The sequence below is a fragment of the Brachycentrus maculatus genome, unplaced genomic scaffold (assembly GCF_059751285.1).
Source record: "Brachycentrus maculatus isolate JH-2025_06_01 unplaced genomic scaffold, ASM5975128v1 h1tg000255l, whole genome shotgun sequence".
NCBI lineage: Eukaryota > Metazoa > Arthropoda > Insecta > Trichoptera > Brachycentridae > Brachycentrus > Brachycentrus maculatus.
In genome coordinates, this window is record NW_028281006.1 from 125,200 (window position 1) to 142,919 (window position 17,720).

The 17,720-nt window shown below is 34.1% G+C and overlaps 3 protein-coding genes across 3 annotated transcripts; 2 read left to right on the top strand and 1 right to left on the bottom strand.

Moving 5' to 3' along the window:
• The first annotated feature begins 4,383 nt into the window (after positions 1-4,383).
• Alg13 (Alg13 UDP-N-acetylglucosaminyltransferase subunit) lies at positions 4,384-5,935 on the top strand. The gene has a single exon (XM_088265661.1). The coding sequence runs from the start codon at positions 4,531-4,533 to the stop codon at positions 5,035-5,037; it is 507 nt and encodes a 168-aa protein (XP_088121787.1). The 5' UTR covers positions 4,384-4,530; the 3' UTR covers positions 5,038-5,935.
• A 1,831-nt stretch (positions 5,936-7,766) lies between these two features.
• eca (transmembrane p24 trafficking protein eclair) lies at positions 7,767-11,143 on the bottom strand. Its single transcript, XM_088265660.1, has 4 exons — positions 10,933-11,143; positions 10,625-10,848; positions 8,846-8,989; positions 7,767-8,039 (listed from the first exon to the last, which is right to left on the bottom strand). The coding sequence occupies exons 1-4, from the start codon at positions 11,054-11,056 to the stop codon at positions 7,890-7,892; spliced, it is 642 nt and encodes a 213-aa protein (XP_088121786.1). The 5' UTR covers positions 11,057-11,143; the 3' UTR covers positions 7,767-7,889.
• A 117-nt stretch (positions 11,144-11,260) lies between these two features.
• Smyd5 (SET and MYND domain containing, class 5) lies at positions 11,261-17,700 on the top strand. Its single transcript, XM_088265657.1, has 7 exons — positions 11,261-11,398; positions 11,626-11,753; positions 12,638-12,874; positions 13,689-13,926; positions 14,618-14,795; positions 15,705-15,919; positions 16,825-17,700. Exons 1-7 carry the CDS (start codon positions 11,360-11,362, stop codon positions 16,951-16,953), a joined length of 1,164 nt encoding a protein of 387 aa, XP_088121783.1. The 5' UTR covers positions 11,261-11,359; the 3' UTR covers positions 16,954-17,700.
• The last annotated feature ends 20 nt before the right edge of the window (positions 17,701-17,720 follow it).

The window sequence follows — 17,720 nt, forward strand, 5'->3', positions numbered from 1 at the left end:
TCACGGGTATATGTCCCGGGTTTGGATATGCCCAAAGTGACAGACAACTTGCCGGTCAGTTATGGGGAAATGAGGGAATTCATAGTTATTAAAATGACTATTTCAAACATCCCAATAATTTTTACATGTATAATAATAACTATATTGGGGAATTTATTTGATTAATTTTTCGGATTAAAAGTAATGCGACAATAGTTGCGTGAAGCCAGGGGATCGAACTGGAAATCGCACTGGGAATCGAACCCGGGACCTCCAGTAGGGTAGCTGAGCGTGCTGATAATTTCACTACGGAGGAGGATATTTTAAGATTTTCCCTTGATAATTATGATAAAATACATAGCAGTAAAAAGATGATAAAGAGGACTGAAAATTCCTAAAGGATATTTAAAGAAGCATTGAAAGCTGTTCCACCGCATTCCCAGATCTGATACAGAAGCATCTAGGCTTCCTGACAGACCTTAGGTAGGCAGAGAGGATGGTACTCCACACCTACTGTCCTGACATATCTCTCGCTGCTCATACTGCTCGCTTCCTTCACATCCATGCATCTAGTCATACATGTTCTCCCGTTCCACACGTCCATAGCACCGTAAAGAAGTGAATAGAGCGCCTCACTGAGGGTGTCGTCGTGCAGCACGACGGCCGCCTTCCAGCCGAAGGCGCGGCGCGAGCGCACGTCGAGCGCCAGCTGCGGCAGCTCCTGGCCGCGCGCCACGAGCGGCACGGCGAGCGCGCCGCCGCGCGGCAGGCGCGGGCAGTCGGCCGCCGTCACGGCCAGCAGCGCCACGCGCTCCGCCCGCGCCGCCGCGTGCAGCCGCCACGTGGCGCGGCAGGACGCCACGCTCAGGATCGCGGTCAAGTCTATCAATCAATCAACAAGTATATTATTAACATATCGGTTTGATTTCACCATTCACCGGTTCGCTGCCACGAGCGCGTTAACGCGCTCTCCAATTCTGCGCTCGCCAGGCCGGCCATACAAAATGAGCGCGTAAACACGCTCTTCTTTGAGCTGTCGCAAGCCAATATCAAATCCAATTGCGATATATTTTTAATTAGAATATATAGAGACATCTCTTAGGAAGATCAAGAAATATTAAAATATTACAATTTACTGATATTATCAAAGTTACAGTAATCTTTTTAATAAAAGCTTTCACTTACAGTCAATTATCTCTGATACAGGATTACCGACTACAGTTTTTTTTACCGACTACATTTTCGTGCAACATTTACATTTATTGGAATTTGTAATCTAAGTTAACATTTAACAATTAATAAATATATTTTATAAACGTATTAAATATATTTTGTAAATGTGTTTTCTGTATCAAGTTGTGACAACCCTGACATTTTGTGAATATTTGAACGGTGTTTTTTCTGAGCAAATGGTAGCTCAAATGCCACACGGTGTATATATTTGGCAAGTTTTCATAATATCCTTTTTATCTGTATACAATTTTTTATTTTTTTTAAGTTTTAATTTTGTTGAAAAAATCACAGCCTGCTGGGTACGGCCATATTAATACCTTCGGCATTGAAAGGGTTAAAAAAATATTCAACCCTTCGCTGCATCGCATATCAAATTTGTTTCATTGCCAAAAGTTAATGTTCAAACGTTCATTAAAAAATATAAACAACCATTCGTTGTATAAAAATGATATTGAAATAGTATTTTAATTACACCATATAAATTTATACATACATTTGTATAAAAAAAATTGTACAAAAGAAAATTCTATTTCTCATAAGAATAACCATAGCATGCTGTTGCCAATTTGATATATACAAGTATTTTCTTAATTTTTCCTTGTTAAAAGCTTTCCATTATTTTTTTGAATACCTCGAGTAAGATACAATACATTTTTTTAAATTTAAATAAAAAATCATGCAATGAAAGGTTAACGCTTTCCATTCCTCGCCATAGACATCTCTCTCTCTCTCTCTCTCTCTCTCTCTCTCTCTCTCTCTCTCTCTCTCAATCCTGTGGATTGGTTTGCAGCAACAAATGACACCTCATTCGCCAGATTTTTGTTTAGAAAGATGGACCGTTATATTCTGCATTTTCTGGTAAAATTCGTAAAAAAAGGTCGCCTAGCTGAGTACGGCTCTCAAGCGTTTATATATGTAGCTCAATTTTAAATTTGAAAACAACAGTGTTTTGATATTTAGACGAATATTTATTAAAGAAAAATGATTATTAAGTGTATTTTATGTATAATATATTCTTGCTTATGAATAGATTAATAATATTAACTTTTGATTAAAAATAAAAAATAAATCTATATATCGCTCACTCCTTTCAAGAACGTCATAAATCAAAAATCGTCAATTTTCAGGTGTGCATGTTTTCGGAATGCCCAAAAAATGTACTATATCCCAGCAAAAGCGGCATATTTTTAACTAAATATTTACCCGCTACAGGGCAGAAAGTGTTGTTTTTGCATTTTGAAGAAAAGGTAGTGTATAATTTTTTTTTTTAATAAACTGAATATTTTTCAAATGGAGAAAAAACCTTCAGGTTTTACCTTAAAAGATCTGTTGCACAGTAAAAACTTCAATAAGTGGCTTGATATTTATTTTTAATACATTGTATTATATTTTTAAACTTTAAAAACGTTCTCCTGAAAAATCAAGTTTTTTGATTTATGACGTTCTTGAAAGGAGTGAGCGATATATGTATATTTGCCCGTCAACCGATATTGGAAGGGAAATAAAAAATATGTAATCTGGATTTGCCCAATGATGTGTTAGGATTATGTATGGTGTATTTAAATAAATAATGTATCCTTTATATAAATAAAAGTTACCGCTTTTTAATGTGATACTCGTCCAAGAATAATAATGAACATTGACTCCGCCGTGTTTCAGTTCTTCTCTGGTCAGTTCCTTCATATATTCCTTAATACTCTCCAGCGTTGGCAAATATTCATCTCCTAAGTAGTCCCTATCAAGTACGATAGCTGTAAATAAATTATTCACATCAATGAAAAAACATCATCTCATATAATATTTCTAGTGCACTGATGATTGATATGGTTACCGAGCATCAGCTTTTTAGCTGATCTTAGACCACATTATATTTAAACCCTCAGTATATTTAAAAGAGCAAAATTACCGATGGATGCATTAGCTGATATCAAAGATGGAAAATCTTCGGCTCCATATATACAGTTTACGAACACTCCTAATAGAATTACAAACCCGTCCAAACATTTCATCCTTCGCTTCGTCCAAAACTAAGGAATTATGACCGATACACGTCATTTTCTTTGATATATAAAGTATCGTTCATTATTAAAAGGACACAGGTGTGAGCCATTTTCATTATTATCAATCTGTATTTATTGTTATTGAGCGTCATTTCTATGTTATTAGAACAAAACACACGTGTGATAAATGCTATTATTAAACGCGAGTGAAGAAATAAGGGTTGTGTGCTAGAAATTTCAGCACGAAAGCTGAATGGTTAATGTCGTTAAAAGGTCACTTGCTACGTGGAAAACTTAAACGAGAAAAAATATCAATACATATATAAGACAATACCATTTTTTCCAATGACAAGAAAATGAAATATTAAACTCCATTTATCTATTAATCTTAAATTCCATTATTTTTCTGAGCTGCGGGATGCGGGACCGACTTGGAAGGACGCAAAGAAGCTAAAAGTTGACAGAAAAGTCTGAAAGCATTTTGTGGATTCCATATGATCCACACAGAGATTAAATATGGATTGACAAGTTCGTGTATCCAAAAGCACCAAATAATAAAAAAAAGTATATCTCATCTATTAATATTATGCTTTCGAAATAAATTGGTATAAGTTTGTTATATATTTTTGAAAAATACAAGGAACCACGAAAATATGTACTTGTGCATCAGATATTTATAAGGCTCACGTGAATTATTTAAAAATATATTTAAAAAATAAAGCTCCATCATAAAATTTAGTAAAAAATTGCGGTTTTCACCATTTGATTTCAGCTCGCTTAATTTGTTTGTGTGACCCATTTTTATTGTATTACTTAAAAAATACTTGAGTGGATAAAATATTTAATTGTATCCTTATGTGTGGGACGAAAATGCAATGATGAGGCGAATGAACATTATGAACAAAATTGAATTTTCGCAAAATTCGGGTTATAACTGAAGGTGCATTAGTTATATGCATTTTCCATGACGTTATATTACGGGTGAATATATTAAATGTTTATAATAAATATATAAGTGAATAATTAAATATTTATCTGGATATTTGATCAGTGTTCCGAACATATTTGTGATCGCACGATAATTTTGAACGCAGTCTCATATTTACTATTTTAGGGTTTTCTTCTGAACTTACACGTTTTTATAGTTTGTGCGAATATTTGAAAGAAATTTGACAGCTATTGTCAACATGTCAACAGCTGTCAAGTTTCTAGTAATATCGAAAGATATCGCGTTCTTTTAAGTTGATTTATGTTGTAAACCTAGACAAATTAATTAAATAGGTTTCACAGAATTTACGACGCAAACCTACAGTCAATCATGACTAAAAACGTATTTGTAACAGTGGGTACAACAAAATTTGACGAGCTATGCGACACAATTATGAATACAAACACTTTGAAGGTTCTAAAAAATCTTGGATATTCAAAACTTACTGTCCAAGTTGGAAATAGTCCAAACAACTCCACAAACTTTTCTGCAGCCGGCATTGACGTAACAATCTACAAATTTAAAGATAATCTTATGGAAGACATGAAAAATGCTGATTTAGTAATAAGCCACGCCGGAGCTGGAACGTGTCTAGAAGTTTTAGATTTAAATAAACCTCTCTTGGTTGTAATTAACACCAGTTTAATGGATAACCATCAAATTGAAATAGCGGAGCAGCTGCAAATAGATGGGCACTTGTACTATTGCACATGTGATACTCTCGCGGATACTTTACAAAATGTAGACTTCTCTATCTTAAAGCCGTACCCGAAAGCAGACACTAAACTATTTTTCGAATATTTGGATCATACCATGGGGCTCAAGACTAAAAGATAATTTTAAAAAATGTGTTCCACGAACCTTTCAAAATTTGACAATCTGTGAGTAGTGGGAGCCCTTAACTTCAATGAATAATATTTTTTTGGAATGAATCATCAAATACCCACAGAGGGTCCATATAAGTTGTATTTGTTGGCCCTCTTTTCTTTCTTAACCGCCCTACTCATACAAATGTACGTAATACATCCACTATTTTGAGAATAAGCATCTAAGATTCAATATGTTTTTCCCATAGACCGCACCACACAAAACCTTACCAATAAACTTGAAAATATTTATTTTTAACTCTGCATTGCAAAATAAATTATTTTAATATTCTTTTATTGTGTCATTATTGTCTTGTTCTAGATATATATTTTTATCATCCTTGTCCATCAATATCAATTCTATCCTGGCATAATGATGTTAAGAATAGAAAAATCAATAATGCAATGTAGGTACTGAATATTATTTATTAAAATAAAACAGATCAATTGATGTCTATGTTACAAAGCAAATTTTCAAAATCTTATAAAGCTTCTCCTTATTATAATTACTCTCCCGAAAATAACATATATATATGATGGTCTGCCGGTAAAGGGTTAGTTAACGCTTAATACAGGTAATTCCCGGTGATTGCGAAACCAGTGTTATACCCTGAATTTGTTAATGCGGTTTTTAACACTTGTACGGCAACTTTGGTGTAGTTAGAAGATTATGAGCGAGTGAGTGCTGTAAAGTGTTGTTGTAATGGATTATTTGACGATTGTAGAGAAATTTTACATAATAAACGTAGAGAGGCTAAACAAGGTAATCAGATTCTTTTTTGTAGTGGAAAGTGGAAAAAAAAATTATATTTCATGACACTGTTATTTCATGATTATTTTTTAAATAAAACATCTTTTAGGATTATAAAGTGTTTTTTTTTAAATCCACCATTGATTTAGGTATTTTGCTTATTGCGGCCATGTCCGGAACGCATCTTCCACGATCAACAGGAGTCACCTCTATATGCATGTATTTAATCACTACATAATCAAATTATTTTTCCTTCAGGATAAATTAGGTGAAATGGGAAGATTCAATTATTAACCACATTCTTTTTCACACATCCCAAAACTCTTAAGGTTTTGATTATGAAGCGATTAATTTACGTCAAGATTTAAGGAAGGTACCAGGGAAACATGTCTAATACATGACTTTAAACAAACTATTCCTTATATGATCACAGATTATACATAAATATGGGCAGAAATACTAGAAAAATCCTTAGCTGTGGTCAGTCTCACAAGTATGTGCACTAATTAATCCTAAACTAAATAAATACAACAAGGAATACAGTGAAACCTCTATCTATCGTTTTTAAAGGGACCTATTGAAATAAACTATGAATGCGGGAAAACAATGAATGCGGGATTAAGAGGATAAAACACTAGGAGATACGATTGAGTAAAGATACCGTCCTCACAATCTGCATAACCATTGGTAGATTAAAATTATAAGAAGAAAACAAGTTTAAGATGTAAAGAAATGTGTGTATTTATTTAAAAAATACAAAGCTAAACAGAACCAAAAAAATATTAAAGTTATTACTTTGTAAATAATCTTTCATCGACATTTGTTTTTTTAATGTTTTATTTCTGCAAGTCAACAGTACATTTTCAGCTTTGCAAATGATATTTTTTTCGGCATCAGTTATTGAGTGTGCGTAGTAGAAAGTAAAGTAGAAGGTACAGGTAAAGTAGAAGGTACAGGCAGCGGCTCCTCTTCATCAATATCGACCTCTTCTGCTGTCTCCGTCAACCTTGCGTCACACGAGCTTTCGAAAGTTGGAATATTGTCGTCGAAAGTAACAAAATAGTTAAAATCTGTCGAGTATCTAAACTTTCTCTCTCGAAAGTTTCGCGCATCGTAACAAGTGCTGTCTGGCGCCGTTAAAACACAGAAAAAATATAACAAATACATAGCGTAATTCAAACAATGAATGCGGTAAAATAGTGGATTGAGAAACGATCAATGCGATCTATTTTTGTATGAAATGAATTTGGACTAGAAGAAATAAACAACACATCCGGGAAAACGACTATTCGAGGAACGATAGATAGAGGTTTCACTGCACTCATTGAATCGGCAATTACTTTAATTCCATAATCTATTATTAATTGTTTTGATTTATAATAATATTTATGAAATAAATGTTATCAAGTCAATAAAAACATCAGCACAATCAGCATACGTAAGTGAAAACATTATAATTGAACCATCAAACGGAATTTATAGATTTTTTATTTTAGTTTTACTTAGTAAATACCACTATTCCTGAAAATCTATGGTGACATGCGTTTCGATGCGTTCCGCATCATTTTTAAACTCCTTATACGTATACGGTGTTTGAAAATGATGCCGAATGCACCGAAACACGTGTCGCAATGGATTTGAAGAAATAGTGATATTTACTAAGTAAAACTTAAATTAAAAATGAATAGATTTTACCACAAAGTGACTGCCGAATCAATTAATGCAATTTATAGATTCCTAAAATAAAATTCATTTTATCTTTACATACATGTAGAACGCAAGATGTGCATTTTTAAAATTTATAAATTCAGCTTGATGGTTAAATAGTAAATTATTTATTTTATCCCGTAGGATAAGCCCGGATGGAGTTAGACATCTTACAGATTAAGCCGACAATATGTAGATCAATAAAAATTGTATTCAACTTAATTAAAAATTAAACGAACTGGTATTTTCATTATAATTTAATTAATACACCTTAAGGAAATTTGTAACAAAACAACCAAATAGTACAAACACATAAATTATGGATAAGATAATGAAGATGGCCAGAAAAGTCTATCACAACATAATTAAACTAGTTTTTTGGCTTCAAAGAAACTCTTGAGATGCTTCATCTGCCACGCTCCCATGGATACGAGGATGCTGGTCTGCAGGAGACTCCACCACAGGACTCGCTGGTTCGTACTCTCTGATGTGTGACGGAACCTTTCCTCTCGGTACTGAAAAATGATTTTTCCATCAAATATTTCGATGACACATTACAGATGATTCAAGAGTTTAGCCATGTCATAATTACCATGTCCTTTATATTTTGGTAATTCAATATCTAACCAGCAGTTTCGGAAAGTGCAAAACTAAGCATAAAAATTTGCATTAAACAAAACTATATTTCATCATATCTAATTTTGTTACCTATTTACCCGCTGTTCGGACACAGTCAATAATGTCCACCACACATTTGACACATGCTGTGTGCCAGCACTGTCCAAGATTCAAACCCCAACATCACAAAAGAGGTTATTCAAATTCTACTGATTTTTTTATAAAAACGCAGCTTATTTTTCATACTATTGATATTAAATAACCTATGATGATCTAAGGAACTGCCGAAATGAAATATGTATATTTAAATTAACGTTTCACAGCAACTTGGCTTTTCTGTTTGAGAGTGAAAGAAACACACAGTACAAAAGGTTTGTGTTGATAGATTTATAAAATATCTTGCCTTTTTTCAAGTTTACGATGATAATAATGTCTAACTTATATCCAACCATAATCTTCCTAAGGAAATTTTAATGATTAGAATAAATAAAATAAAAAATACAAATTAGTAAATTTTAAGCCGAATTCCGTCCCTATTGACAATTTTCAATATCACATATAAAAAAAAACTCACACACATACACTACCAGGTATATTTGATGCTAAATTTTAATTAAAAAATCAGAATCTTTGCTTTCCTAATACTTCTCATTCTGCTAGCTTTAATTAATATAATGTAATACATAATTATAAGTTAATTTACCCTTTGGTAGTTTTGTTCCTTAGTGATTTGTTCCACTTGATCCAACAATTGGCGAATTCGCAACTGCAGCTCTGTTAACTTTTCCTTTTGAGCAATATTTGCATAATCAATAGCGTGCTCTCCTACTTGGATATCGAGGTGAACCTTAAATAAACAAAAATAGCTTCATTTACCAAAATTTTTTTAATTACTCTTTTTTCCTTTATTAGCAATTGATGTAAAAGAAAAAAAGAGGGTAATGAGTATCAGTATTATTATTTCCACGAGGAAAAGTTGCTGAGATATGACAAACACATCCTTGAATATTGGAACTACAGCTGTTATGCTAATCCATTTTTTGAAGTTATTAATTTATTCATTTATACACCAAAAAAAGTCGATGGAATTACTGAAAACAAGACTTAACACAAGTAAATAGGTAGTTTAAAATAAGAGATCAATCATCTCTCATAGGATAGAATGCAAAAAAAAAGCGTACGCTGCAATATTTTTATCATTACTCTTACGGTGCAGGATCCGATTTATCTCTATCTTTTGGTATTGTCTATAGCAGGCATGTCAAACTCGCGGCCCGCAAGTATTTTTTTGCGGCCTGCGGTGATATTTTTCATTTATTTTAATTCTTAATTGTTATATATTTTTTTGTACGGGAACATATGATTTTCTTTTATAAAATCATCAAGTTGGATCTACTGTACCTCATGTGACTATCTTTGATAGTAAATTATTCGCTTGAAGCTTCATAAAAATGAAAATTAAATTGTTGAGTTTTTTTTATGTGGCCCGCCGGCGTACCCAAAATACCTTATGCGGCCGTTGATGCCTTTTCAGTTTGACACCTCTGGTCTATAGTGTTTCCCGTCAGTCACGCATTTTGCACTAATCCATTAATTGTCAATTTTTGGTTGTACATTAAATTGGCAGAAACATATGTCATGCCGTCGCTTGTATTCTATGTTTTCGTTTACAATTTATCATGGCGGCTAAGGTAAATCAACCTTTCTGTGAGGTCGCCAGGTTGGCGATTCTCACTATAACTGGGTGATCTAATTGGTAAATTTATGATAATTAATTTTGTTTTAATTTTAAGGAATAACCCGCAAAGTGTCTATTTTAGATGTTTGTCTGCAGGTAGGATAGTAAGGATAGGGAAGGTAAATGTGAAAAATACATCACAAACACCCAGACCAATTGAAAATAAATCTTTCTTAAATTCATTTTACAAATGGCAGGAATCGAACCCGCGACGCCAGTTTCGTAGTCGAGCGTCTACCCAACTACCCAACTACGCCACAGTGCCTGCTATAAAATACTTAATTTAAAATTATCCATTTTGTGACTCTTGACACGATATATAAGAGGAATTTGAAATTACTTAAAAATCATCTTTAAAACACTTGATAATTCAGATAAAAAATAATTACACTTATATTTTAAGAAACTCGACAAACGTTCTTGGAAGGAGTATATGTAATAATTTATTGTGAATGGGATCATTTCACGTTGATAACTTATTTTACCTAATGTTGTTGGCTGGAACCTTATCATCCTAGGGTTAAGTATTATATCGATTTCTTACACCGTAAGATAGTATTAATAATTGATATTCAAAATGAGAAATAGAAATTTCTCATCGGGAATATTATATATATGACTTTTATATGAAATATGTTTTGAAATAAATAAATGTTAAAGTAAGAAAGATTCCGTTGTTTCCCAAAACCTCAATTTTGTGATAGTGAATACATTAATCAGTTACGTTAAACTATTGATACATACCCTGAGTTGGGATCCACTGAACCAGGCCGTGCTATTGGAATACATACAGATGACGTGTTCTCCGGGAGTATGAGACGTGAACGAGATCATTCCCTCGGAACTATAAACCCTACTGAGCATAGTCTTATCATCTGGATCCCTGACTTCTACATGCATGCCAATTCCAGGAGATGATGGCATGTAACCACCGGACCTCGGATCATAGAGCTCGACCTTATAATTAACTGGAAACAAAACAATTATTAACCGCCTCAAATATCACCACGACTAGACAATATAAACGATTTAGGAATAAAACAAAAAAATACCAATGACAGTTGTCTCATCGGGGATTTCTTCAATGAAACATTTCCTTTCAGTTTCTCCTATGTGAAAGTATAGAGCGGAAGAAACTCCGAAAATTATAAATAAAGCTAATAGTACAGCCCGCATCTTGAATTTTACTTTAAAAAAATAATCATAAATAACCTACGAAATACCAAACACACGTCAGCTCAGTTGTCTATTAACTTTTTAAATAAGGCTGACGAGTGTGAATATAAACAGACAATATATTTAAGTAGGTCCTATCGACTTTTTTTTTTTAGGTTATAGTGCTTTCGTTCTGAGTTAAACAAAATGGCAGCATAATCTGCTATGGCAACATAGCAACGTCAAAAATATAACCTCAATTTTTTTTCTTTATAAGCGAAAACCGAAAACCATTTTAAACGACGTGTCAAATTAAAAACAATAATGGCGGGATACGAAGTAAGAATGATTAATAATCAAAAGGTATGATATGAATAATTTTCTATAATGTATAAAAAATATATTTTTGTATATTATTCTTTGCTTAGAAATAACTATCGCGAATTCCTAAATGTTTACAGTTCATACACGTGTAAAAAGTTTTTTTTAAATGTTTATGAAATGTTTATTACAAAGATAAACTGAATACAAGTTATATATTAGTGAGTTGATTGAAAGTCACTGCTGATGCATATTTTTTTCTTTTTCAGGGTAAAGGACTCTTTGCTACAAAGCATTTTAAAGGGGGTGATGTTATCTTTGAAGAATGTCCAATTGTCTCCTGCCAGTTTGCTTGGAATGAAACATTTAAATACTTGGCGTGTGATTTGTGCATGCGGTAGGTGTCTTCAATACTTTAATTTTTGTCAGTAAACAAAGTTCAAACACAAAGGAAATACAACATCCAGGTCTATTGAGCGCAACTCGTGTCTTCGTCTTCTAACTCTTTTCCGCATCCAGTGGTGTATAGTGCATTTGCGTCGATCGACGCAGTGTTATCTTGATTACTAATTACATGAGGTAAAGGTCATTAGCTCTGGGTGATATCAAATAAATATTGGATTGGAAAATCGCTTACATTTATATGGACTTATCCGTGAATCGAACCTGGGACCTACAGCACAGTAGGCACATACGTTAACCACTACACTACAGAGGCGGACACTCTCTACTCGTGTATTCAATGCGCTCCAGATTCTTGGATTTAGGAGTGGAATATCTTTGAATGAGTTGTAGATAACGGAAATGAAGGAAATTACCACTATATGAAAAATAAAATGGATGAAGAATAATAGGTACTATCATAAAACCTGATATCTGGCGGTAGCTTCAGAAAATGCACTAATAAAAAAGAATGTGTTGTGTTCTCATACATTATTTAACGATTAGCATTAGCTTTGTGGAATAACATGATGATTCAAGTATAAAAATAAAACACTTGTATAAGATCATTTTTTGATTGAATCAAACTTTTCATTGAAAAATTGTCTTATGGTGGGGGCTGACCGGAGCCATTTTGTCGTAACATAACATGTTACGATGCGAGCATTCGTATAGTCACTACAGCGAGCCGAGCGCTCCATCCATAGTCGGAGAACTCGCCGCGAGCGTTGTTACGACGTTACGTTACGACGTAATGCTCCGGTCAGTCCCTACCATTATACAAATATTTTATTTTTATATTTAGTGTACTTATTACAGTAAATATAATATTGTTTTCAGGCCTTTAGAAACAGCGCAGCAGAATGTGAGACGCCTTGCTGTCAAACCCAACTTGGAGCTACCGTATCCCGAGTGTTGCAGTACTCAAGTTGACAAGATAGTCCAGTGCGAAGGGTGCGGAGTCAAGTACTGCTCCCAGTCCTGTAAAGATAATGCCTTCAGCACCTACCACCAGATGGTGTGCCGCACCACTTCGGATTCGGGACATCCCATAGCGATGCTCTTGGAAGCTTGGAAGTAAGTTTTTCATTTTTATCTTTCTGATTTTTTGTTGAAATCAAATATTTTTAGTTTATATTAGCAATTTTAATCTAATTTTATTTCTGATAATATCTATTGCATTCTTGCCAGTGCCCTTTATTATAACCTAAAATAATAATGTTGACCCACACACAGGCCATGCCTTTGTGGAATCTTTTTTTGTATTAATATAATGTATTTTTTGTACTTGTAAGTATAATGTATTGTGAAATACAAAAGAATTTAAAATAAAAAATAAAATATATTTAGTTAGTTAAACCATATCTGCTCTCTATGTGGAGCATATAGTCCACAAACTGGTTCTAGGCTTTTCTGTCGGCTGCCAGCTCCCTTAAATCCTCCCAAGTTAGGTCCGTGTCCTGAAGTTCAGAAGAAAGATGCCAACAAATTGTCAGCAATGGTCGTCCTGGTTGGTGCGAACCTGATGCCTTGTAAAGTAAAAGAGGCAAGCTTGATTAAGGCTCTCAGAAAGCATGCGGAGTATGCCGCTATCCTAGCCTATGCCTAGCCAACTGAATCGCCATTTCTTGACAACAGTTGATATATTTAGTATACTAGCAAGACTATACACATTTTACTTCTCCTTTATGACCTTCATCTTTATCATTAATTACCTGATGACCACCACGTCATCAGTCCTGTGTCTTCCAGGGTGGACATGAAATCTCTTATTTTTCAAAGTAGATAGCAAACTGCTCTACTGTTTTTCAATTGCTCAAAATGTAGGTGCACCAACTCTACATAGCTGCATATAAACAGATAATACTAATAATATATTGTATTCTTTTAGACAGATGCACTATCCCCCCGAGACAACAAACATCATGTTGTTGGTCCGTATTCTGGCCACGATCAATCAGTCATCGGATCCGGTGGCCGTCTCCAACAAGTTCAAACAGTTCTGCCACCGAACAGTGAGCGATGATGCCCAACTCGCCCACAAACTCCTCGGAGATAAGTTCATCGGACAAATTGGCATGCTGAGAGAATTGACTTCAAAAACAATGGCAGGAGAATATATAAAAGAGGTAATATATTTTAATAATAACTCTTTAATACATTTGGCAACCGTTTAAAACATAGTGTAAAATCCTTACATATTTTGTAAATTTGTAGAATGTTTAAATTTCATTTACAGTCCATCGCTTTCACCCACTTATGTTATTCATGTACATTTCACATTTCAATTCTTAAAATATTTTTATCTCTTTCTATTTTCTGACTTCATAGTGTAGTAGTTAATGTGTTTGGCTACCGTGTTGCAGGTTCTAGATTCCGTTCCTAGGGGGTTTAGTTTTTATTCACTCTTATATTTATTTAATATCACTCTGGACTGGAAAATGACGTACATGATGTCTGCATGTAATTAACGATCAATATAGCACTGGTGATGCAATGCAGTATCTTATGTGTAAGGGATAAAGGTTGAAAGAAGAAGAATTTCCACTGAAGATGGCCTTTGATGATGACCAAAACTTAGAGGAAAGACACCAGAAAAGTATTGAGTTGAGTAAATTGAGTGCAGAAAAAAAATAGAGAGAGAAGATTAAAATACATTTATTATGGAAAAGAAGGAAGAGTCCTTCAGCAAGTCAAACATCTCTGAATACCGGTATTAGTGATGGTTTAACATGAGCCCCAAATAGAACCTCTGTTAATTTCCCAATCACTCGTTCATAAAAGGAGAAAGGTAGAACTGTACTTTTGATTTGATTTCAGTTTCTCACACCTGAAGGGTTTTGTTCCCTATTGTCATTGATAGCCACTAATGGACAGGGAATAGGCACCAGCCCATTGGCCCAGTGGGTCAACAACACAGCTGATATTCCATTGGAAGAAGCAGAAAGGAAAAAGCTTGATGCATTCATTGACAAAGTATACGAATACATTGAAGGAGGTAAATAAATGAAAATCTTTTTATATCATAAATACAGGTGGCCCTTTATCTTCGCACAATTCTCTTTTTGCACATTTTTACAAATTAATTTTGTCGATAATACGCAAACATCAAGGGATTATGCGGACGCAGGCGCATTGCAATACAGCAGTTTGATTGAAATAATATACGAAGGTTTAATTGAAATCAGGCCTTAACAAAATTAGATGGTGAAAGCTGCATGTAAATTGAAAAAGTTGAAACCACTGGGTGCATTTTCAGTATAATTCAAAACATTAGTTAGGTTTTTTGCTAATACTAAATAGTTTTTTTTTGGGTTTTACATATATCATAAGAAATTGAACATTTTTGCCTCAAATATGTTTGATGATTCATTCTAGATTCAGATGCATCTTACCTAGACACGAGTATACCTGTTTTTTTTGTTCTTGGTTTCATATTCACATAGCAAAATGAAATGCGGTTGCATAATCATGGGTAATGTAAAATTATGGTAGATTTATACTTATTTATATGAAGATGAAATGGGAATATATTCAATTTTGTGTAAAAAGTTAAAAAAGCCAAATTAGCAGTTCGCAATGGAGTTCTAGTCTCAACACTGATATGTGGATTTAGCAAAAGAAGAATGAAAATTAAATCATGGGAAAGTTGGGTAGATGCTGTACTGAGAAATTGGCATTGTAGGTTCGATTAGCGCCAATTGCAAATTCAAAAAAAAAATTTTTTCAATGGGTCTGAGTGTTTGTGATGTATTTTTCGTATCTACCTTCCCTATCCTTAATTCCTACCCGCAGACAAGCATCTAAAATAGAACCTTTGCCAGTTACATATTCCTTTTTTCCTAAAGTTTATTTATCATTTCAAACTATTTCTTATCTTATTATTATATATGAATGTTTATTTTAGAGTCTGACACATTCTTGAATACCGAGGGATCCGGTCTATACCAACTTCAAAGCTCTTGCAATCACAGCTGTGTACCGAATGCGGAGCCTACCTTTCCTTACGGAAACTACTGCTTGCAATTGAAAGCTCTCGCAGACATCAATCCCGGAGAAGAGATCTTCATCAGTTACATTGACGAATGCATGCTAGGGAGATCAAGGCATACGAGGCAAAAGGTTGGTCAAATCTTGGGCATGTTAGATAGCTTCTTGATTTTATTTTCACATCAACATACTGTGAGTCTGCTCACCTGGCTTTAGAGTCAGACCACGTGACATATCTTTTAACATTATTTTTTATTTATATGTACAAACACTATCTGCCCGCTTATTTCAAATGCTGTATAAGGTTAAAACCTCGGCCAATATAGCTCTTAGATCAATTAAGATCTGTTTTTGGTTGGTTGAAAAATATGAGATAATATACAGAAACCTTAACAACGGGAGCTAAACTAGCAGTATACAAGCTCAATAGAGTCCGGGTATTAACCCTAATGTATGTAAGTTAAGCATATATGTAGTTGGCAAAAGTAGGATAAAAGTAGTCTGAATGCAGTTGAAAAGCAATCACTCAGACGAATGTGCGGCTGTATGATGAATGATAAACAGTGAGACGATGTATGATAAACAGTGAGATAAAAAAAATACAAGGCTGAGATAAGCATTATCGATAAAATTAAGAAATGTACTTATATGTATTGAGATGGTGTAGACATATTATGGAACGAATGAGTGAGAAAAAACAAAAATATCATGAAAATGGATAGGAGACAAAATGATCGGCTGGTATGTATGAGGAGATGCAATGAATGTGGAAGAGGCAAAGACAGGGTGTTGTGGTGTTCCTTCCCTCTGCCTACCCTTATTACATATATTATTCAGTCTGCCAATATACATTTATTCTGTAAAAGAAATTAAATAATTAAAACACAGAAATATTGAAAGGTGCAGAGGCATCTAAAAGGTACTCACCGGCAGTGAGAAGAGGAAGTGAAGTTCACTATTAAATATTCAACACTTAAAATGTTAGGTAATATACAAAATTCCCATTTAAAAAACTAACGGTATTGTTTTGTACACAGGAATTGGCTGACAACTACCTTTTCACATGCACATGTCAGAAGTGCCTGAGTCAGGCGGGCGATCCTGACGAAACCAGCGCCGAGGAGATGAGTGAAGATGAACCGGATCTGGAGGACATGTCCGATTGATGTTCGAACTTCTTCAGTCTCTGCTTACTGGGTAACTGAGAACTCCGCATGCCATGCGTTCCATCCTCGCCAGACACTTGATTTGTACAATGAAACTCTGCTATAGCTACAAATTGACTTTAATTTACAATTCACAAAATTTAAACGGGTACCAATAAAAAACGTCTGCGATTTTAACTCGTATACATCAATACATGTTGGCTACAATGACGTAATATTTGTTGTTTAGTAAAGCAGAGTGATCACTCTGCTTTACTAAACAACTAATATAAGTGATGGATGGTTTCCATATTGTTCATGCAATTTCATACCAGACTTAAACTTGAGTGGAGAGGGGGTGGCTGCTATGCAAAGGTACCTGCCTATTGAAATACCAGGTTTTTTAAATATACTTGCGTGCCTCTATACACACAGTGAAAGATATACTTAATGCACTTGCACATTTTACAACATTTTCCTTATCCAAAAGGGAGATCTGTGATGTCAAAATTTATCTGAAATAAAGTTCTCGCATGCGTAATATTTTTTGATTTAGGCTTTCATAACATATGGTTTCTTAATGTTTTCCTTATCCGAATGACAGATCTGTACCTCTGTAATGTCAAAAATTAGTTTTATTTGAAATAAAGTTTGTGTATGAATGATACTGTTTAATATTGACAAAGTTGGTCATACTGATGACGTTTATTTTTCACATATTGCGATTTATAAGTGGTTATTAAAATGATGTTTACCATCAACGGTAACGTAACCTGCGATCGCACTGT

Bases quoted from the DNA above. Each gene is read 5' to 3' on its own strand.
- Smyd5 (XM_088265657.1), top strand. From the start codon at position 11,360: ATGGCGGGATACGAAGTAAGAATGATTAATAATCAAAAG. The intron at 11,754-12,637 runs GTAGGTGTCTTC...TATTGTTTTCAG, and splicing joins GCGTGTGATTTGTGCATGCG to GCCTTTAGAAACAGCGCAGC. The intron at 13,927-14,617 runs GTAATATATTTT...ATTTGATTTCAG, and splicing joins CAGGAGAATATATAAAAGAG to TTTCTCACACCTGAAGGGTT.
- Alg13 (XM_088265661.1), top strand. From the start codon at position 4,531: ATGACTAAAAACGTATTTGTAACAGTGGGTACAACAAAATTTGACGAG.
- eca (XM_088265660.1), bottom strand. From the start codon at position 11,056: ATGCGGGCTGTACTATTAGCTTTATTTATAATTTTCGGAGTTTCTTCC. The intron at 10,849-10,932 runs GTATTTTTTTGT...TTTTGTTTCCAG, and splicing joins CGATGAGACAACTGTCATTG to TTAATTATAAGGTCGAGCTC. The intron at 8,990-10,624 runs GTATGTATCAAT...TGTTTATTTAAG, and splicing joins TCAGTGGATCCCAACTCAGG to GTTCACCTCGATATCCAAGT.